This window comes from Sceloporus occidentalis, unplaced genomic scaffold (assembly GCF_023333645.1).
Source record: "Sceloporus occidentalis isolate IW3139 unplaced genomic scaffold, rSceOcc1.0.p SCAF_10, whole genome shotgun sequence".
Taxonomy (NCBI): Eukaryota; Metazoa; Chordata; class Lepidosauria; order Squamata; family Phrynosomatidae; genus Sceloporus; species Sceloporus occidentalis.
The window spans coordinates 1,531,281-1,551,561 of NW_028316990.1; the positions used below are offsets into that span (position 1 = coordinate 1,531,281).

The 20,281-nt window shown below is 40.0% G+C and overlaps 1 protein-coding gene across 2 annotated transcripts in view; it reads left to right on the top strand.

Annotated features, from left to right (window-relative positions):
* ADCY7 (adenylate cyclase 7) overlaps nucleotides 1–20,281 on the top strand; it is a 70,743-nt gene that overhangs the window by 12,157 nt on the left and 38,305 nt on the right. The window contains exons 2-4 of one of the 2 annotated variants that reach the window (XM_089476967.1): nucleotides 10,891–11,493; nucleotides 12,604–12,810; nucleotides 16,296–16,460. In XM_089476967.1, the coding sequence (XP_089333093.1) occupies nucleotides 11,323–11,493; nucleotides 12,604–12,810; nucleotides 16,296–16,460 (543 nt within the window). In that variant the 5' untranslated portion in view covers nucleotides 10,891–11,322. Of the gene's footprint in view, nucleotides 1–10,890; nucleotides 11,494–12,603; nucleotides 12,811–12,953; nucleotides 13,026–16,295; nucleotides 16,461–20,281 lie in introns of those variants that run through there. The other variant, XM_089476968.1, reaches the window with a different exon arrangement.

Sequence of the window (20,281 nt, forward strand, 5' to 3'; positions counted from 1 at the left end):
GGTTGGCCTTCGGCAAGCCATACTCTCAGCTTCTGAACTGCAGGTTAAAAAATCCTGTCCTGCCCCAATTTCTTGCTGCCTCCCTGCCATGAGCCTTGGCACTGATAAGTTCAACCGGTGACAGGAATGAAGTAATAAAGGCCAAGCTATCAGTTAAATTAGGATTTTTGTAATGAGTAAAATATTTTTAAAAACTTAATTGCTTTTCTTAATTTGGAATTTTAGCATTAATTCCAGAATTATTAATTAAGCCAATAATGGACTGAATGGGGGAGGCTTAACAAATGCTATATTTTTTGCTTGTTCTTTATTAATCACAGACAGTTGTAAGAATCTTTGTTTATTGTTGTTCAGAATTAGAGTATAGTTATTTGTCATTGGCTACAAGATTTTAAACCAGGAGATGAGTACTCACCTCTACTCCTCTAGGGCTTTTAGTATAGCCTTAGCATTCATTCCAGAATTAATGCTAACTAACTTAAATGGCAATTTGACACAAATGTAATAGTTAAATCTCTGCCACCAGTAAATGTAACAGAATTCTGTTTTTAGCTTCTTAACAATTAATATATCAGTCCTGTTCTGCAAACTTTCCAGCTCTGAGTTTGTCCCCTATCAAGTCATTGGGATGACAACGACTTGAGAAATATGAAACATGTACAGTCATGAGTCTTCTCTGAGAACAAATGAGGACTGTTTGTTTTTGTACTGCTGAGCTCTTTATCCTGTCAAATCACCTTTCCCCCTTTTCTTCTCTGAAATATACCTCTCAATTTGTAGCTGAATTGGTATAGGAATATAATAGTGAGGCAGATTATGAGGTGCCAAAATTATCTTCCAGAAAGTAAGTACTAGATAATGTGAAATGTTGCATGAAAGTTATGGTAGTCTTTCTTTTCTCCCTTCTCCCCCCTTTAAATATTTTAGGCCAGAGACCTCAGAAAGTCACCTGAGCTGAAAAAACCAAAACAACAATTAGAAATGCAACATATGCAATTCTGAGATGTGACTAACTAAATGGCAAAGCCTCCCAAACCTACCAGTTCAACAGGAGTGTAATTTGTTCTCAAACAATTGTAATATTAACATGAATAGTCTGATATCCATCTAAGTTCTAAATCCTATAGCTCCTGAGTGCGCATCTTGGAGATTGTAAGTTATAAATGGTTCATCATAATGTAAATGTTCTACTAGCAAAACTCTGCTATGGCTCCCCCTTTCCCCAGGACTAGGGATGCCATATCCCACCTGTAGGCGGGGCAATCCCGCTTTTGGCGGTGCTGGCCCGGTCCCGGTCCGGTTTCACGCCAAAACCGGGACTGCCCTGCCTGCGGCCACCTCCGCCCCTGCGCGTGCCTTCTTTGTGGCCGCGGGGTCCTCCAAGGCCTCGCTGAGGCCTGGGAGGGCTCTCCGCGGTTGGAGCTCTGGCCGTGGAGATGCTCCCTCCCGGGCCCTGGCGAGGCCTTGGAGGCAGCTCCAGGGTCCCCCAAGGCCTTGCTGAGGCCTGGGAGGGCTCTCTGCGGTCGGAGCTCCGGCCGCGGAGACGCTCCCTCCCGGGCCCCGGTGAGGCCTACATATCAAAATGTAGGACTTTTTTAAAAGTCCTACATTTTGATATGTTGTCCTACATTTTTCCCAGTTTGGAGGTCTTCACTTATGGCAACCCTACCCAGGACCCATGATTTTGCTATGTTTGTTGTTGTTGTTAGATACCCTTGAGTCATTCCTGATTTATGGTGACCCTGTGGATGAGGCATCTCCAAGACCCCCTATCCTCTACTTCCTTGCTCAGGTCCTCAGGCTCAGGCCCATGGTCTTCTTGCAGATTCATACCCATGACCTCTTGAACTGAGTCCATCCATTTAGCATGTGATCTTCTTCTCTATCTACTGCCCTCCACCTTTCCTAGCATTATAGCTTTTTCTAATGAATCATGTCTTCTCATGGAGTATCCAAAGTAAGACAACCTCAATTTGGTCATGCTGGCTTCCAGGGAGAGTTTGGGCTTTATCTGTTCTAGGACCCATTTGTTTGTCTTTCTGGCCATTCACAGTAACCCCAACACTCTTCTTCAATACTACATCTCAAATGAGTTTATTATCTTTCTGTCTATCTTTGTCATTGCCCAGCTGTCACATCCATACCTAGTGATGAAGAATATAACGGCTTGCATGATCCTAACTTTAGTATTCAATGTTATGTCTTTGCATGTTAGGATCCTACCTAGTTCTTTCATAGCTGCCCTTCCCAACCCGGATGTTATCACACGCAGGGCAAACGTGGTCAAAACATCATCCAAACATTGCGGAAGTGCCAGGGATGTGATCATGCCTGGGGCTTCTAAAGTGTAATTGAGACTTCCTGCTATGGTACCGTCATGGAATCATTCGCAGGGAAGCCATTTTCTGAATAACGGGATATCCCGTTATTCAGAAAATGGCTCCTCCTGGCTTCCCTGTGAACAATTCCATGACGATTTCAAAGCAGGAAGCCTCAATTACACTTTAGAAGCGCCAGGCATGATCACATCCCTGGTGCTTCCATGACGTTTGGATGACGTTTCGACCATGTTTTACCCTGTGTCTGATAAGATCCCTAGTCTTCTTCTGATTTATTGACTGCAATTTCTACTCTGATCAGTGTTTTATACTGAAATAGTTAAAGAATTCCCTTTAACACTGATCAGATATTGATGCCCAACTATGCTGCCCTCATCAGGATGTGAGCAGCTGCCATTTGCACCAGTTCCAATTATGGTTAGCCACCTGGACAGTGGGTGTTTGACTAGTCTAACAAGGGTATCACATGAGAGAGAGTGATAAGGTTTTGAGTTATCTTTCCTCAATAGTTGCACATCTTTCTCTTATTGCCCCATATAGGATTGGTGAATCCTCAGCCCTTAAAGTCCCCCCCCCAACATTATATTCCTGCCATGCTCTTTCACAATGATCTCTCCAAACCGATCTACTTCCATTCCCTGTGTAACCTAATATGTTGTCCCCAAATTCCAGGTTATTTGAACAAAGGTTTCTGTGTTTTTCTTCTCAGACATAGAGAAATGGGAACCAGCTGTTTACTGGGTTAAACCATTGGTCCATTTTCTTGGAATTGTGTAAAAATACCATTTTGTGAGGCTTGCGGCAATTAAAGATCTACTAGGATAATATTTTTTAAAAAGAAATAAAGTTTTGAAAAAGTCACATTCAAAAAAGTTAAATTTTGAATTTCAACCCCCAGAAATCCTCAGCCAACAGTTCTGTAGTATCAGTATGTAGACTGTAGAGAGATCTTGTATCACATTTGAGACTAACTGAAATAAAGAAGTTGGTAGCATGAGCATTCGTAGATTTCAGTCTACTTCCTCAGAGGCATATAGATGCCTGAGGAAGTAGACTGAAGTCTACGGAAGCTCATGCTGCCAACTTCTTTATTTCAGTTAGTCTCAAATGTGATACAAGATTTCTCTACATACTGATACTACAGACTAACACGACTATATCTTGGAGTTCTGTAGTATTGTAGTCTAAATGTATCATTTTCAAATTCTGAAATAATAATACTAAAAGAAAGAAAATATATATTTTTATTTTTGGCTCAAGTGAGGGACAAATCAACACAAAGCAAGTTAACAGCTTCTCTTTTCTTAGGAGGACTCAGTAGTTACGGTTTTGCTTTTAGTTAACTTGGATGGGATCTTTTCCTTTATTACTATGTCTGCACCCATATGTTATTTTTAAACTTCACTAATCTGTAGTAATATTTACACATGCATTTTCCTTTTTATGTGTACTGTGGATGTAGAAGCTTGCTACTGGATGCAGGGCTTCTTTATTGAATCAGGGCTTGATTTACTTTAAGTTTGTTGTGTAGCTCACTTTTTTTAATTTATCGATTAAGTGATTAATATTTGTTTGATTGATTATAGGTTAGCAGAAGAAAGTATGAGTCTCCTGCTCAAAGCAAAGTATGATAGAGAAGGAACCGAATACTGTGCAGTTATGCATGCATTAGGCTCACAGTAGATAAGAACAGAAATGAAACTTGGAGTTATCAATAAGCAGTTCGGATATTTTGTCTTTAGACATGTTAGATTTTATTTTATTGCTGTTAGCCGCCCCGATTGACCTCAATGGGCGGGATATAAATTATTATTATTATTATTATATTAGATTTGTGCATAAAATGACTAAAAAGTTGGGATCTGTTATTCTACTATGAAAGTGAGCTCTTTGAAATTTCAAGAATACATGGAAGAAAGGAAATGGGTCTATGAAGACCAATAGACTTTTACAGTGATGTTGTGGATACTGTATATGTATCTGTTCTTTTTTTAATATTTGAGATAACATTAAATAAAAAAATAATCAGGGCTGTTTTGTGTTTTTGAGGTCTCTCATTGCTAAACCAGACAGGACTCAAATAAGCATTTGGGCACTTGGGAGTTACAGTCCTCTTCCCCTTATGCCCAGGCTCTGGCAAGACTCCTCATGTTTTAAATCAAGTCAGAAGTTCATTCCTGGCCACAGAGACACTGGTTTTGCATTTGGTAAGCAGGTGACAGACTGTAGGGGCACTTGGAAGGGATTATGTAAGAGGGCCATGGAGGGTCAGATTCAGCATGAGTCATGGAGAAACTGGTTACCTAGACAGGGGAGAAATATCTGGTGTGATAAATGGATTCAAATGTGGGCTGGAAATCAAATTAAAACTTGTGGAGTATTGTATTTTGTTTGACAAATGTACAAGGCACTGGGTGGGGTGTATGCAATGGAGAAACAAGTTGTGTGTGTGTTTTTTTAAATTGATCAGTAGTATACTGAAAGATGGCTGTTCCTTTTGGTGCAAATCATTTGCGGGATTAAATTATTACATCCCCCCCCCCAAAAAAAAAATCAGTGATAATGAATTGGTTTGTTGATTGCTGTTGGATTTATTTTTCTTCTACTCTTTGCCAAGCTGGGAAGATAAAGGGATAGGTAGAAGTTGACATCTTGTTACTGAAATTCTGATCACAGAGGAAAAAAGAGTTTCTGGTTTCAGTCTGATTTGATGTAACTGAATTTGAAGAAAAAGGGTAATTGCTGTGACACATCTTCTAGAACGGTGGTTCTCAACCTCACAGGTCACTGGAGACCATCGCAAAACACATATTTTTAATTACAGTTATGAAGTAGCAACAAAAAATAATTTTATGGTTGGGGGGGGGTCACCACAACATGAATCATAGAGTTGGAAGAGACCACAAGGGCCATCCAGTCCAACCCCCTGCCATGCAGGAACTCTCAATCAAAGCATCCTTGACAGATGTCCATCCAGCCTCTGCTTAAAGACCTCCAAAGAAGGAGACTCCACTACACACCGAGGGAGTGTGTTCCACTGTCTAACAGCCCTTACTGTCAGGAAGTTCCTCCTAATGTTGAGGAACTGTATTAAAATTAGGAAGGTTCAGAACCACTGCTCTAGAACCATGGTGGGAAATATGTGCTCCTCCAAATGTTTGTGAACTATAACTCTCATCACCCATCACTGCCAAGAGTGGTGGATGACTGGAATTGCAATCCAATAACATTTATACAATGTGCGCATTCTGTTTGTTGTATTGTTGAATGCTGTCAAGTTGATTTCAGTTTATGGAAACCCTATGAAAGAGAGATCTCCAAATCACTCTATTGTTATGGTCTTGCAAACTTGAAGTTGTGGCTTCTTTGACTTGAGTCTATCCACCTGTAAAGAGATCTTTCTCATTTCCTACTGCCTTCTACCTTGCCAAGCATTATTGTCGTTTCTAATGACTCATGTCTTTTCCTGAAATATCCAAAATAGGACAGCCCCAGTTAAGTCATTTTGGCTTCTAGGGAGAGTTCAGTGCTGATTTACCCTTTGTCTTTTTTGTCTGATCAATGCCCTGTACAGACTGGCACTTTGTGGGCAGAGTCAGGGTGCAGCATCCTGATGCTGGACGCCTTGACTCCATCCCCAGCTCATCATGATAATGCGCACCATTCCAGATGGTGCACAGCACCATGGCACGCCTCTGGCGTTACATTCAGATGATGCAGGACCAAAAAGGTGCCATACAGCTGTGCCGCTGCAGCTATGGTGCCCTTTGAAGGGCTCAAAAGGAGCTGCTTTGTGCGGCTCCTTTTTGCCTCCCCACCGGAGGCCGGATCAGGGCTATTGCGTGAGGTTGCCGTGGCCCCGATCCAGCCAGGAAAGGGGCGGTCTGTATAGCCCCCAAGTTATCTGCAGAACTTTGCTCCGGCACCATATTTCAAATGAGTTGAACCTTTTCCTAACAACTGTCTTTACTGTCCATCTTTTACACCCATACATAGAAATCAGAAATATGATGGCATGGACAATACTACCATTGATGTTCAAAGGTATTATATATCATTGCACTTATATCTTCTGTATCATTCAAAAATTTTACTGCCATTTCAGTCAATGGGAGAGCACCTTTTGGGATTTAGGAGTACTCTGAAGAACGTAGACCTGTAGCAAATTCCTAGAAGTGAATGGCATGTGCTAGTCTGTTCCATAAACTAGAAAACAGAGAGACCTGTTTTACAAATATGCAGCTAACAATAATGGGTTGCCAAACCAATGTCCCGGATTGTTTATACACATGCTCAGTGGAATTAAGGTACAAGTAATGTACCTATCTGTGATGTTTATGGTTAAAAACAAGTGAAAACCAAGGCACTCTTGGGGCAACAAATCCAATGTTTTCTGGTTGCTTTTGGCTGTGAGAGTAGAAGGGGGTCAGTGCTTCCAGGGCAGATTGACTCTTGCCTTTCACCATATATATATATATGCATTAAAATAGAGTACTTACATTGACCCATGGATAAGTCGACTCAGGTTTTTTTAACCTAAATTTCTATACCTATACATGCGTATATACAATAACTTTCGAAGCTCTGTGTGTACCCAGGTGCATTAATGAAAAGGGGGTGGGGATGGAATGGGGTAGAGAATTCCCCTGAAACAGATGCAGGAAGCCATTTCCTTTCATCTTTTCAATTTGGGTGTTGACAAGGAGCCTTTAGGGTAACTAAAACAAGACATTGTAAGAAGATCAAGGCTTTAAACTAATGCTGAAGGTCAGTAAGGCTTTGCTTTAATCAAATGTCAAAACATTTCACTGACTCTGGTAACTCCCTGTACAGTCTGCTCTTGCTTTGCCCTGCTATAAATAGTGGTTGTGTAGGCTTCTATAGTTTTCAAGTCAAGAAACACTTGTTAAAAGTTGTGCCTCTCTGCCCCACGTGTTTCAGAGGAGGAAGCAGGATATTTCATGGCTCTTGTATGTTTAGGACTGCTCTTTCCATGTTCATGTGGTGCTCTATTCCCATTGGGACTTCATTTAAACAATTCCATGACAATGGATATCGGGTAGTAAGGAAGGCATGGGCCTGTTACAGACAGCCAAAATAAAGCTGCTTCGAGTCACAGTGGAGGTATGGTGTTTCAATGATGCATGCGTCCTAAGAGTCCAGAAGCCACACCATACCTTCACTGTGACTCGAAGCAGCTTTATTTTAGCTGTCTGTAACAGGCCTTAGTTATAATAAGAGGGTTTTTTTTAATAACCCCATACAACAACTGATGTGCAATTGTTTTTCTCTTAGTATTTTATATCCACACATATTTGAAAGCCATCAGTAATTATCAAAGAACTGTGCTATTGTTGTTGTTGTTGTTGTTGTTGTTGTTTTTACATTTTCAAGGTTTTCAAACATCATTCTTCATATTTGGTACAACAGTGTTGGCAAAGTATGTATCTCCTATCCTATTATTATGCCTTCAATTGATGCATGTAATTCTGCAGATACCTACATACTCCATGTATGTGATTACTCTTGTATGTAATTCTGCAGGGATTTATTATCCACTGCAGGACTGGGACTTGGTTTTATTACTTTCATCCCTCTTTAGTCTATAGTCCTATAGACACTTCATTGGGACTGTGTTATTGATGCAATTGAAGGTGAAAACTGACTAGCTGTGATTGCACTGTCTTGGCTACCATTCTCTGCATGCTGACTTGGAACTAAGACCCACTGAATACAATGGGGTTGGTTTCCATTTGTGTAATAATGACTTATTTATTATAACTTTTTATGGTCAGTTTCAGAAAAAAAAATCAGTTCACCTATCTGTGAAATGTACCTTGCCCCGAAGAGAAAATCTCAGAATACTCATCATTTAATATTGCTTCTCAGTAACATTCCTTTTTCATACTTATTTTCTTGGTTGGCAACCCCTAGTAAATTAAATGAATCAATATTAATTAGGAGTCTGTGGCTGATCATGTTCTCCCTTTTAACATACCTTGTTTATATTCATAAAAGATATAAATGATAACCTTTGTTTCTGTTGCGTAAGCTGAATGCCCCTCCAAAGAAGTTGTCTGCTGTAATATGCATGTGCAACACATAAAAACAAGTAATTCTTTTGTGTTTTGGAATAGGGGCAACTGATGTTTTTCATGTCAGTAAAGTAGGGAACCCACCTAAGGATTTAATCAGAACTTTGAAGGAGCTATCAGATGTGCTATATTCTCCCTGCCTCATATAGGTTGGATATTTCCCCTTGGATTCCCTTAGATAGATATATCTCCTTGGGTATTTCCTTTAAAGTTCACAGCTAGGAATGGATTTGTTGTCCCATCAACATGGAACCATCAGCTGACGCTGTTTTGGAACACTTGTTTTGACACTTGCACATATGTGGGTGGTTGATCAACTAAAAGCTCAGAAGTAGTATAGTAATTCATTGCTATTACTCATTACAGTGTAAACACAAAGTAACTAATTCCAAATTAGGAATTAGACAATGAGGAAGTAGACTTAAGTCTACGAAAGCTGCCAACTTCTTTCTTTAATTAGTATCAAATGTGCTACAAGGTCTCTCTACATGTAATTCCATTGCACTTTCTCCTTTACTTTTCATTACTGGAGAGAAGTAATGAAGTAAGTAAATGTTATGAAACTTGAAAAGATCCTGTTAAAATGCCTCTAAAAATGCACTTAAAATAAAGTTGAAACATAACTAGAAAGTGTTACTTGTTATAAGGGGAGATCCCCACCATTAAACCAACAACAAGTGACCTTGTTCACAGAGTTCATTGGGGCTATTTACAGGGACAGTATAGCACCCTTTGCTACAACAGCTCCATTGATTGCCAGTCTGTTTCTAAGCATAGTTAAAAATTCTTGTGATGACCATTAAAAGTCTGATATGGCATAGGTCCAGGCTGTCCAACCAACCACATTGCCATACCAACACTCTGCAAGAGAAGTCACCTCTTATGTTTACATACTCGTGTTTTAGCATGACACGTTTTGTACCTTACATGATGTGTTACCTGTCTCTAAGCCAAATAATCTACCAAATAATCAAGTCCAGTCACATGCAAATGTCCACAAGGTCATTGTGCATATTCTTGCCATCCATTTCAGGCAGATTTTCTATCTCCCCAGTATTACGAATCATTACCTGAATCACATCCATTGCTGTAACTCTCTATGGTGCATAGAGAGTCAGTCATTCGTTTTGCAAATTGTGAATGATTCCCCATCCTGAAAATCCCTATTTGCCCTGGGATCCTTAGGAAAGACCCATGTCTCCTAAGTCTTGCCACTTTCACAGGCACATGGCAATGCCTTCTCACTGGCTGCCCTGGGACTCCTGAACTCCCTTCCTTGGAAGACTAGATCATCCTTCGACTTGCCATCCATCCATGTGTTTTTTAAAATTGTTACAGGTTTTGTAAACTTAAGGTTTTTTTTAAAGAAAGGGCTTTTAAGAGGGTGCTGTCCTGTTTTAATTGTACTTTTAAAAACTGTTTTTTTAACACGGTTTCTCATTGTATGTTTTATGCAAAGGGATCTTGTAGCACCTTGGAGACTGTGGGAAAGAAGTTGCAAAATTTTGTAGACATAAGATTTCGTAGACTTCCTCCATGCGTCCGAGGAAGTCGACCCAGTCTATGGAAGCTCATGTTACAACCTCTTTTGCTCAGTTAGTCTCCAAGGTGCTGCAAGATCCCTTTGCATTCTGATATTCCAGACTAACACTGCCATGGCTCCGATTTATATTGTATATTTTAAATTGTTTGAAATGTTGATAGTTTGATTGCATTTTCATGGTATATGTTTTTAACTATACTGTATTGCTTTTTAATTTCTAAGCAGCCTTGAATCTTGGTTCTGGGGAAAAGGTGGAATATAAATAAAGATGATAATAATTGTGGTGGTGATGGTGATGGATGATGATGATGGCAACATAAATGTGTTCCTTCCGTGGCTATGCCTCCTTAAATATAGCTCATAATAGGACACTATATTGATTGGACTCCTGATTTTCTGGGCTAGCCTGCTCAGTTTCTGTCCTGATCAGGGAAGAAAAGACTTTCCTTCTCCCATGGCAACCCCAAAAATTCACAGTATAGGAGAGACAGCCTCCTCCTTTTCTCTCTCTTAGGCTGTGTGGAATTCCTTCTCTTTCCTGCATGGGATTCCTGGTTGCTACAGGTGACCAGGTACGTCATTCAACACAAAGCTGCTCTAATATTTCCTCAGTCCTTGTGGGTAATTATAGCATGCATGTTAAAAGGCTGCAACTCTGAATACTGCAGGAGGAGAACAGTTTATACTGTGTTAAACAATATTTGGTTATAATAAGGACATAATGTTAAAGAGCCTGTTGTGGCTCCTTCTCTCGGGAGAAGAGGCTTTGTACTTCCCTGGTACTTTTTGCTAAGCAATATTTGCCTTGGGTCCGAAGAACACACACTTCTTCTTAAACAAAGGCACACCTGCTATAGAGAAGCCCTTTTGAAAAAGTCACCCTCTGTCCTTTTTTCTCCTCTCCTCTTTACAGTTTTGTCCCGCAAAGCACTCATCTGAGGGAATTGCTGACAGCTCCTGAAATATGTTTGAATGAATAAAGGCAAAACAGCAACAGCCTCCCATCAACAGGACAAATAGCAATCAAGTCTAGAAAAACATGTGTGGAACTGTTGATGAGTAGCACATGGCTTTGGAGTGGAGAAGGAGGAGGAGGAGGAGAAGAAGGAGGAGGGAGGGCACTTCTTTTCCAGTTCACAGCGAGATCCGAAGGACTTAATGCTTATAAGAAGAGAGATGCTAACTCAGGACCCGGCTGTACCGATGTGGCCGAACAAGGCAGACCCGGCAGCTGTTTGACTGGTGGGAGTCACAGCGGCAATTGCTACTTGGACCTGCACAGATCTGTCTGACCTGTTGTGTGAGAGGAGAAAGAGACGGACCCAGAAGCAAAACAGAATTTAAAATGCCAGCTAAAGGCAAATACTTTTTTAATGAGAGCGAAGGCTGCAAGATAGCTGACCCTTTGTATGAGAAGTATCGCTATTCAAGTCAGCAGCATCCTCTCCTTTTCTTCTTGCTCTTCATTGCCGTTGCCTATTGTATGACGCTTGTCATCGTTCTCGTCAGCTACGATGTGAGTATTCACTGCTGCTTTTGGTATGATTTGGGTTGAAGCATAGCCACATTGACTTCAAATATAAAGGGACCTGGCATGAGGCAGGGCACTGGAAACATCACTTTACAATTTGTGTATTCATTTAGAACAGCCTATAGTTTAGATTAAAATGACATCAAAGTAGAAAATTGGATTCTTCCATATAATGGAGGGTGGGAAAGCTTTACTCAGGTGCTGCATATTTTAATGCAACTCTGATTTCAGGGTTAAACCTAATTGTTACCAATTAGATTGGAAACTGTTAATCAGTGCCAAATGATGAAGCTATGAATCTTGCTTTATATAATGTGATGACTTTCAGAGTCGTACTTTTATATTGGCAGTGCAGCTTAATAGCATGATGTGTGCTATTCATACAGAAGGTCCCAGGTTCAGTTTTTGGCATTTCCGGTTAAAAGGATCAGATAGTACATGGTTGTTGTTATTGCTGTTTGCCTTCAAATCATTTCCAACATATGACAAGCCTAAGGCAAGCCATCATTGGTTTTTCTTAGCAAGATTTGTTCAAATGCCTTTGTCTTCCTTTGAGACTGAGAGAGAATGACTGGCCCAAGCTCATCCACCCCCAAACTGAACCTGGGACCTTCTGCAGTGATAGGAAAGACATTTTGCCTGAGACTTTCCAGTCGGAGTAAATTAGTATTGAGCATAATGTAGAACAGAATATACTGATAGATCTTGGGTGATTTCAATAGATCAGCAGGATTTCTGAGTCACACCAAAGTGACTTATCTCATATCTTAAGTTGCTAGAGCAGAAATGAAGAAAGCATGAGGTAAACAGGAATTTGTTTTTGTGTGGAAGAACCATGAGCTATTTTCACTTCTTATATTCAGAGCAGATTCTTGGGCTTGTGGTTGTTAAAGTTTAAATGTATGACTTTTGATCTAGTAAATGTGCAGACACACATGCCAAGCAAACAGATATAGTACTTCAGTCGCCTTTCTTTGTTCCTTTATTTCTAATGTGTAAAAGATTATTATGTTCTGATACGTTCAAAACTGCAAATTGCTTTGAAATTGTTTTGTCAAGTCCACGACTGCATAACTTTTGCTTTATCTTTAACAGGAACCTCGTGATCACCTTGCCTTTGTCATTACAGTGAGCATTGCTCTCATGATCTTTATAATCATGTATGTGCTGGTTTATATTGAATACTTCTTTTGGTGCCAGCTGGAACTGTTCGCTGTCACGATTTGGATCTGCTTGCTGGCTATAGGATATGTGTCTATTTTTGACAAGAGAAATACCTCTCAACTTTCTGCATGGGAACAGGTATTTACTGTGTCAATTCATCTGTCTCCAAGTCCTTCCTTCAAAGTGTTCGCTGTATACAGCAAACCAACTCCGACCTCGTGCTCTCAAGCATATACAGCAACCAACTCCAATCTGGTGCCGACCTGCACTATGCATCCTATCATCCTTGACCACTGGTCACGCTGGCTGGGGCTGGTGGGAATTGTAGTACAAAAGCATACTGGAGAAGGCTGGTATGTGCCCTCTATATTCACCTCAATTTGCTTTGGTCCACCATCCCATGAGGGTAGTTTAGGTTCTGAGATACTGACTGATGAAAAATTATCCAACAATCTGAGTTTAACAAATGAGTGGGAATTTGAAGGTGGATTTTCCCAGTCTAAGCTGGGCATTCTATCCACATTATTATTATTATCATCATTTATTTATAAAGCGCCGTCCATGTACATGGTGCTTTGCAAACAACATTTCAGTAATACCGCCTATCTCTTCTGTGTTTAATTAAAATAATTTTAAAACCCATGTTTAAAAGAAATGAAATGGTTTCAAATTTAAGGCTGCCTGGATCTCCCTAGATGCTGCTCATTATGCAAATAGGCATGGTTAATCACCTGCAGGGCGAGGAATCATTTAATTATGACATCAATTTGCAAAACTAATACTGATTTGATTGTGAGCAATTAGGGGCACCATAGAGAGTTCCAGCTCTGGGTGTGCTTTAGAGAAATGGTATGTGAAACTGGGGAGATGGAAAACCTGCCTCAAATGGATAAGAATATGCGCAATGCCCTTGTGGACGTTTGCATGTGACAGGACTTGATTATTTGGTGTCTCTGGCTTAGAGGCAGCTAACATCATAAAAGGTACCAAACTGTGTCATACCCAAAACATGAGCATGCAAACATAAGAGGCGACTCCTTTTGCAGAGTGTTTGAACATAAACATACATAAGATTATCATAAGCAGAGAATCTGGTATTACACTTCAAAGGATGCATTATATTGTGTTTATATCTGGTAATTCCTTCAAAGGATCTCGGGGGGATTCTCTTTTTCCCTTCCATGTTCTCATAAGAAATAAGTGAGGTCAGTAGAGGAGAGGGATAGAAAGCAAGCTAGTGGTAAACCTATGGTGCTGTAGGACATGGGTAGGCAGAAAGTAGATCGGAGTCTGCTGGAAAACCTTGGCTGATTTGTCATAGACCAGCAAAGGTTTCTAACTCCCAGTGATCGAACAGTAGCAACAGAAACACCCCTTTCCCCCCCAAAGTTAGGGAGCTGGAATGAAGAAAGAATGGGTAAGGCCTGGAGTGATTGTAGACCAGGTTCTGATCCAAAGCAACCTACTTCATAATTTGTATGTATTTTTGCCTCACACCATCTGGATCTGGTTGGTGAGGAAAGAGAAAATTAGGTTTGGTAAGTCTGCCCATTGCTATGATGTGGTGCTATTTCAGGACATTTTCGTGCTCCTTCAGTAGCTTCAGAAGGAAATCAGTAATATCAGACCAGTCCTCCTAAAAGACAACTTATCCATCTTGAAATTGACAGTGGTTGGTCTATTCTAAAGTGCAATTTCAGTCCACAAAGAGTTACAGTGGTGGATGCTCTATGTGAATAGATGAACATGCCTGCTAGCACATTGCTCCTCTGCAGTGAACAGGCTTCCTGAAAGAAAATAATTTGTTTGAGAATGATTAGGAAAAAACAGTGAGAAGTTGGATATGTTAATCATGACAGAAAACCTAATCATAGCATGGAATGCTATGACTATTTTTTCCTGCTGGTTCTTGTCCAGGGGTCTGGATAATTTTCCCAACGCACTTGAATGCTAGCTATATTTTTGCAGAAGAAAATCTTGGATGTAGTTAAACAAGATTTGGTACTGTTTCAGTTTGTGGGTTCTGGAATCCCACAGTCCACTAATGAGACCCTGATGCAAAATAGGGAAAGGCAATGGGGTCGGGTTCTTACTGCCATTGATGAATCACATCATATATTGGTTGACCGGTCAAACCCAAAGGGAGCTCAATAATGGCTCCCTTTCATCCTAGAATGAAGTGACCAGAGGGTTCTGTCCTGGGCCTAGTGCTATTCAACATCTTTATCAATGACTTGGCTGACAGAATTGGGGGCATACTTATCAAATTTGCAGATGACACAAAATTAGGAGGAATAGCTAATACCACAGAAGATAGGATCAAAATTCAAAATGACCTGAATAGACTAGAAAGCTGGGCCAAAGCTAATGAAATGAAATTCAGTACGGAGAAATGTAAGGTACTGCACTTAGGGTAGAAAAACAAAATGCATAGATATAGGATGGGGGACACCTGGGTGAATGAGACTATGCGTGAAATGGATCTAGGAGTCCAAGTAGATCACAAGTTGAACATGGGTCAACAGTGCGATGCGGCAGCTAAAAAGGCCAATGCGATTTTAGACTGCATAAATAGAAGTACAGTGCGCCCTTGTTTTACATGGGGGATCCGTTCCGCCCCCCCCCCCCCCCCGTGTAAAACAAAAAGCGTGTATGCTTGAGCCCCATTACAAGTAATGGGGCTCGTGCTTGCGGTGCTGCGTGGTGGCGGTGCGCCATTGTTTCTTCTGGCACACGGTGCCAGCATATGCTGAAAGCAACATATAATGCACCCGCGTATGATGTGGACGCACTGTATAGTGTCTAGATCAAGGGAAGTAATACTGCCACTGTATTCTGCTTTGGTCAGGCCCCACCTGGAATATTGTGTCCAGTTCTGGGCACCACAATTCAAAAAGGAGCGTGTCCTAAGGAGGGCAACTAAAATGGTGAAGTGTCTGGAAACCATGAATCCCTATGAGAAACGACTTAGTGAGCTGAGTATGTTTAGCCTTGAGAAAAGAAGGTTAAGAGGTGATATGATAGTCCTGTTTAAATACTTGAAGGGATGTCATATTGAGGAGGGAGCAAGCTTGTTTTCTGCTGCTCCAGAGACTAGGGTTTATAAAATGGGTTTATAAAGAAATATAAATAAAAATTGTGATCTATTATTATTATTATTATTATTATTATCTGAGAGAACTTTTCTCTAGGAATCTCTAAGTCCTCTAGCATGACTCTATGGTCAACTTTCACCAGAAGCTGACCATAGAATTGCGCTGGAGGATCTTGAAATTCTTAGATAGAACATATTCATCAAATCCATCTATCATCAAATCTGAAAGGGAAACCAACAAGTTGTGTGTGTGTGTGTATGTGTTTCTTCAATTAAATGAGTTATTCTCCAGCAGTATCTCTGCCTTGCTGTCATATTGTATTGGCCCTTATGCAGAACCCACTATCCTTCTGTATTTAATAGCTTGATTTCTCTATTCCTTGGTCATTTATATGAGGAGCTAGATACATTTTTATCCTATATAGTTATCTCAAAGCTTTTATGAATGCTGTTCCTTTTATAATTTCCCTTGAAACTTTTATAAGTTTTGTCAGTATCAAAAAATATTGAGCCTCTTTTTCTTTGACAGGTGCCATTTTTTCTGTTCATAATCTTCACGGCTTACACCATGCTACCCTTTGGAATGAGAGATGCTGTGATTGTCAGCACGATTACAGCACTGTCCCATATTATTGTCCTGAGTATTGCTGTAGTGGAACACCACAAACAAAATCATCAGACCCTTGCACTTCAGGTATGGCTAATGGAATATTTGACAGTTTGAATTGTAATATGCCAGACTGATTTTTTTCAAGTTAAGTTATGAAAGGATTTTTGTTGCGGGGGACACAGGATATAAACACAGATTCAATGAAGTATGCACTTGCTGGATGGGGCTATGCCTACTGAACTTATTTTTTTGGGGTGGGAATCTTGATTTGGGCAGAAATTAAGGGGCAAAAGATGAGAAGATACAGTACATACATTCTGAGTAAAGCAGGCCCTTGGTATCAGCTGGGCGAGTGTGATTCCAGGACCTTCCTTGAATACCAAAATGTTCAAGTCCCATTAAATACAATGCATAGCAAAATGGTTTTCCCTATATAAAACAGCAAAATCAAGGCTTGCTTTTTGGAATATATGTGTATATATATATATATATATATATATATATATATATATATAAATTCAAACTGTGGATGCTTGAATCTGTGAATAAAAAAATATATGTGGATACGGAGGACTGACTATATGTGTAGAGTAGTTAAGTTAAACCAGTATTTGCTCCTGGGAAAGCCAAAGACCTCCTCTGCAGTGTTATAACTTGTGCTAAATTCCAGAGAGAAAATATTTGGCTTTTCATGCAGAGGGTGTGTTCCTAAATTACTTGGAATAAAGGAAAAGAAATTCCCATGGTTTTGTAACAGTGAGAACTGTGAACAGCTTTTGCACCATGCCAGTGAATTTTCACAATTGCTTGGCAGGCACCAGTGGTCTAGTCATGCAGCCTAATCTGATAAACTGTTCAGCATAAAGGGGCAAAACCTTCCTGAATCAGGATCTACATAGTTTAGGTGTGTGCGTCATGTCTCTCCATTTCATTTCCTTCCCCCAAATGAATACTTCTTGGTCCAACTGATGCAACCCCTTCATTTGATTAACACTTTGCTTTCACTTCTGCTCTTTCAAATCTGGCATACAATTTGCAGGGAAGGGTTTTACTCTGAATTGTGATTACTGCCTCATTTGGAAGAATTGTCTTCATATTTAAATGTTCCCATTTCACCTAGATTAATTTCAGTGCTTTTAAGAAACAAATTCTATTTAAACTCCTAGCACAGCATTTGTTCTTCATCAGGCAAGGAAGTAATGGGATGTCGATGCAGCAGAACAGAGATCAAAATGATTTCAAATAAAAATGCATGAACTGTACTCATTTGTTCAAACGTTTTCTCCAGCCCATTGTATAGTCAGTCAAGGATTTAGAGGAAATTTTAGATCTAATGAAATGAAATATTTTCCTTTCTAGTTGCTACTAACCACAAATTTACTCAATCTTAAGTCTACTAACATCACCCTTGCAGAGCTAAATGGTTGGGTAGTCCATACAATAAGTTAACATCTGAGTAGTTGTTAGGTTCCCTCTCAACAGTTGTTACAAAGTGCAGTGGGATTTTTCTTGAGGATAGGAGTTGGCCAATTAATCTAGTGATTCAAATGTATCTTTTCTTTGGTGCATATTTTTTGGGTTTTGTTGAGACATCATGACCATGATTAAGGACACTTAACTATGGATGAGAGTTGCTTCTGAACTAGCAGACCATGCTTTTCAACTAGTTGTTAAAGTAGATATGTAATCCATGTCTGATAGTCAAATAAACTTTGGTGTGATTAGCAAACCATAGTATATGGCCACTTATCTGCTTCCAGAGGATTGTTGTTGCTGTTGTTATTGTGTGCCTTCAAGTAATTTCTGATTTATGGTGACTCTATATGAGGTTTTCTTGGCATGTTTTGTCAGAGGAGGTTTGCCATTGCCATCCTCTGAGGCTGAGAGTGTGTGACTTGCCCAAGCTCTAGATGGTTGAGCCAGGATTCAAGCCCTGGTCTCCAGAGCCCTAGTCCAACGCTCAAACCACTACACCACACTGGCTCTTGGGAGGGTACCATATAATAGATAAGAGTGAACTCAGGAATCATAGTTCTGTGATCAGACAAAATAGATAATAAAATAATCTTTTAACTATAGCTTTTGGAAGCTCAAATTGTAGTTTGGGTTCTCTGTTGTCTGCATGATGTCTTTTTGCCCACATGAGGTTGCCAAGAATGTTTGTAGTAATACTTCTAAGGACCAACACAATTCATTTGAGCTGGGAGTAGGAGCTGTGTTGACACATAATGATGAATTATGGTTTCGTGCTGCACGGATAACGTGGAATGAACCCAAATGAAACCTCTGTTTTACATAATCCACTTCTCTTTTCTCCCCTTAGACAGAGAAGTCTTTGTGGCCAAATTATGATCAGTTTGCAAATGCATCAACTTCAAACCATGAGTTACGATGTTGGTTTGCTAAACTAATCATAATTTGTAATCAAACTCAGCTCCTGGTCCAGATGACACATCTTGGCAAGGTTCAGGAAAACCAAAGGTGAAAAGTGTTAATGCTCTGTTGCTTGACATGAGAGAGGGTACTGAGGGAAGAGTAAGCATGCAACAATAGCCTCATTCAAACTGATTGCATCTTATGTGCATTACATTGCACATCGTGATTGAGCATAACCTGTGAACACAATCTGTACATTAATCTGAAGTTCTTCCATGAGTTATATATTTTAACTGGAAACATCTATCTACACTAAATATAATTAGTACCTGTCATTGGTTCTTATCTTCTTCAGTTCCTCATTTAAAGCATTCTCTCTCCCAGCCTGCTGACATGTGTGATTCTCCAGATGTTGTTGGACTCCAACTCCTATCACCCCTAGTTGACATAGGTAGCAGTGAGGAATGATGAGAACTGCAGTCCAAGAACAACTGGAGGACCATTGTTGGCCAAGGGGCAGGGCATGTCCACACTACTGAACCAGTCCCTTCCAGTCAAGAGAAGCAGTTTAGACCCTGTGTGCCACATAACAAAGAGTGCATGTTCAAAGCAGAAAGCTCAAGATTACTCATGAGGGAGAACAAAGTCATCTGTTGTAGAAACACACACATACAAACACACAAATATTCTCCAATGCCTTCAATAGAGTTGTTTGCCAAACTGTCATGCCTACCTGACCTCACAATCAGTCACTGAGTCCTAGCAAATCCCACAAATAAGTAACCATAAGGAAAATTTATTCTGTGTAATTTCACAAGGCCTATCCTTCTTTCTCTAGTTATGTCAAGGCTCAGAAGCCATTTAATCCAAACATAGATGGATTTTTGCTTTTGGCAAGTTTGTAACAGAGAGGAAAATGTTATTAAAATATATAATTTCCTTTTCTTCCTGAGCTGTAACATACATATTGGATCTTCACGTGAACGGATGCACTTCACAACTTAATATCTCTAGGCTAGGACATGGCTTCACTTTGCTAATATGGGTTATTAAGTCATGCCCTTTCCAAAGCACTGTTTTAGCTTTCTGACACTTGACCAGAGCAAATGCTGTAAGTTAATTATTTTCCCCCCTCAGCTACCTTTCAGCTGTGCAAACACAATCTCTTTCATGCTTTTAAAATGTCTCTTGTATTCATATCAGAGCTTTAGAGTAAATACACTGTGTGTGGAAAAGGCTTGTTAAAAGAGAAATAGACTTTGTGTTGACTGCTGGTTGAGGAAGAAAGTGGAGGTATAGGTTTTAAATGGAGTAAAAAACTGCATTGCTTTACAGCCGTTGAAAAACTAGGATCATGTCAATGGAGCAGATAGCTTGGATCTGTACCAGGATTCCTTACTGAAAATGCATGGAGAGCAAAACAGAGAGAAAAGGTAGAAAGCATATTGATCTGCCTCACTAGCTGCTCCCGGCATATTTTTAAAAAGCATAGGTGAGGCCACCAAAATAGAAATAATAAGAAAAGTGGA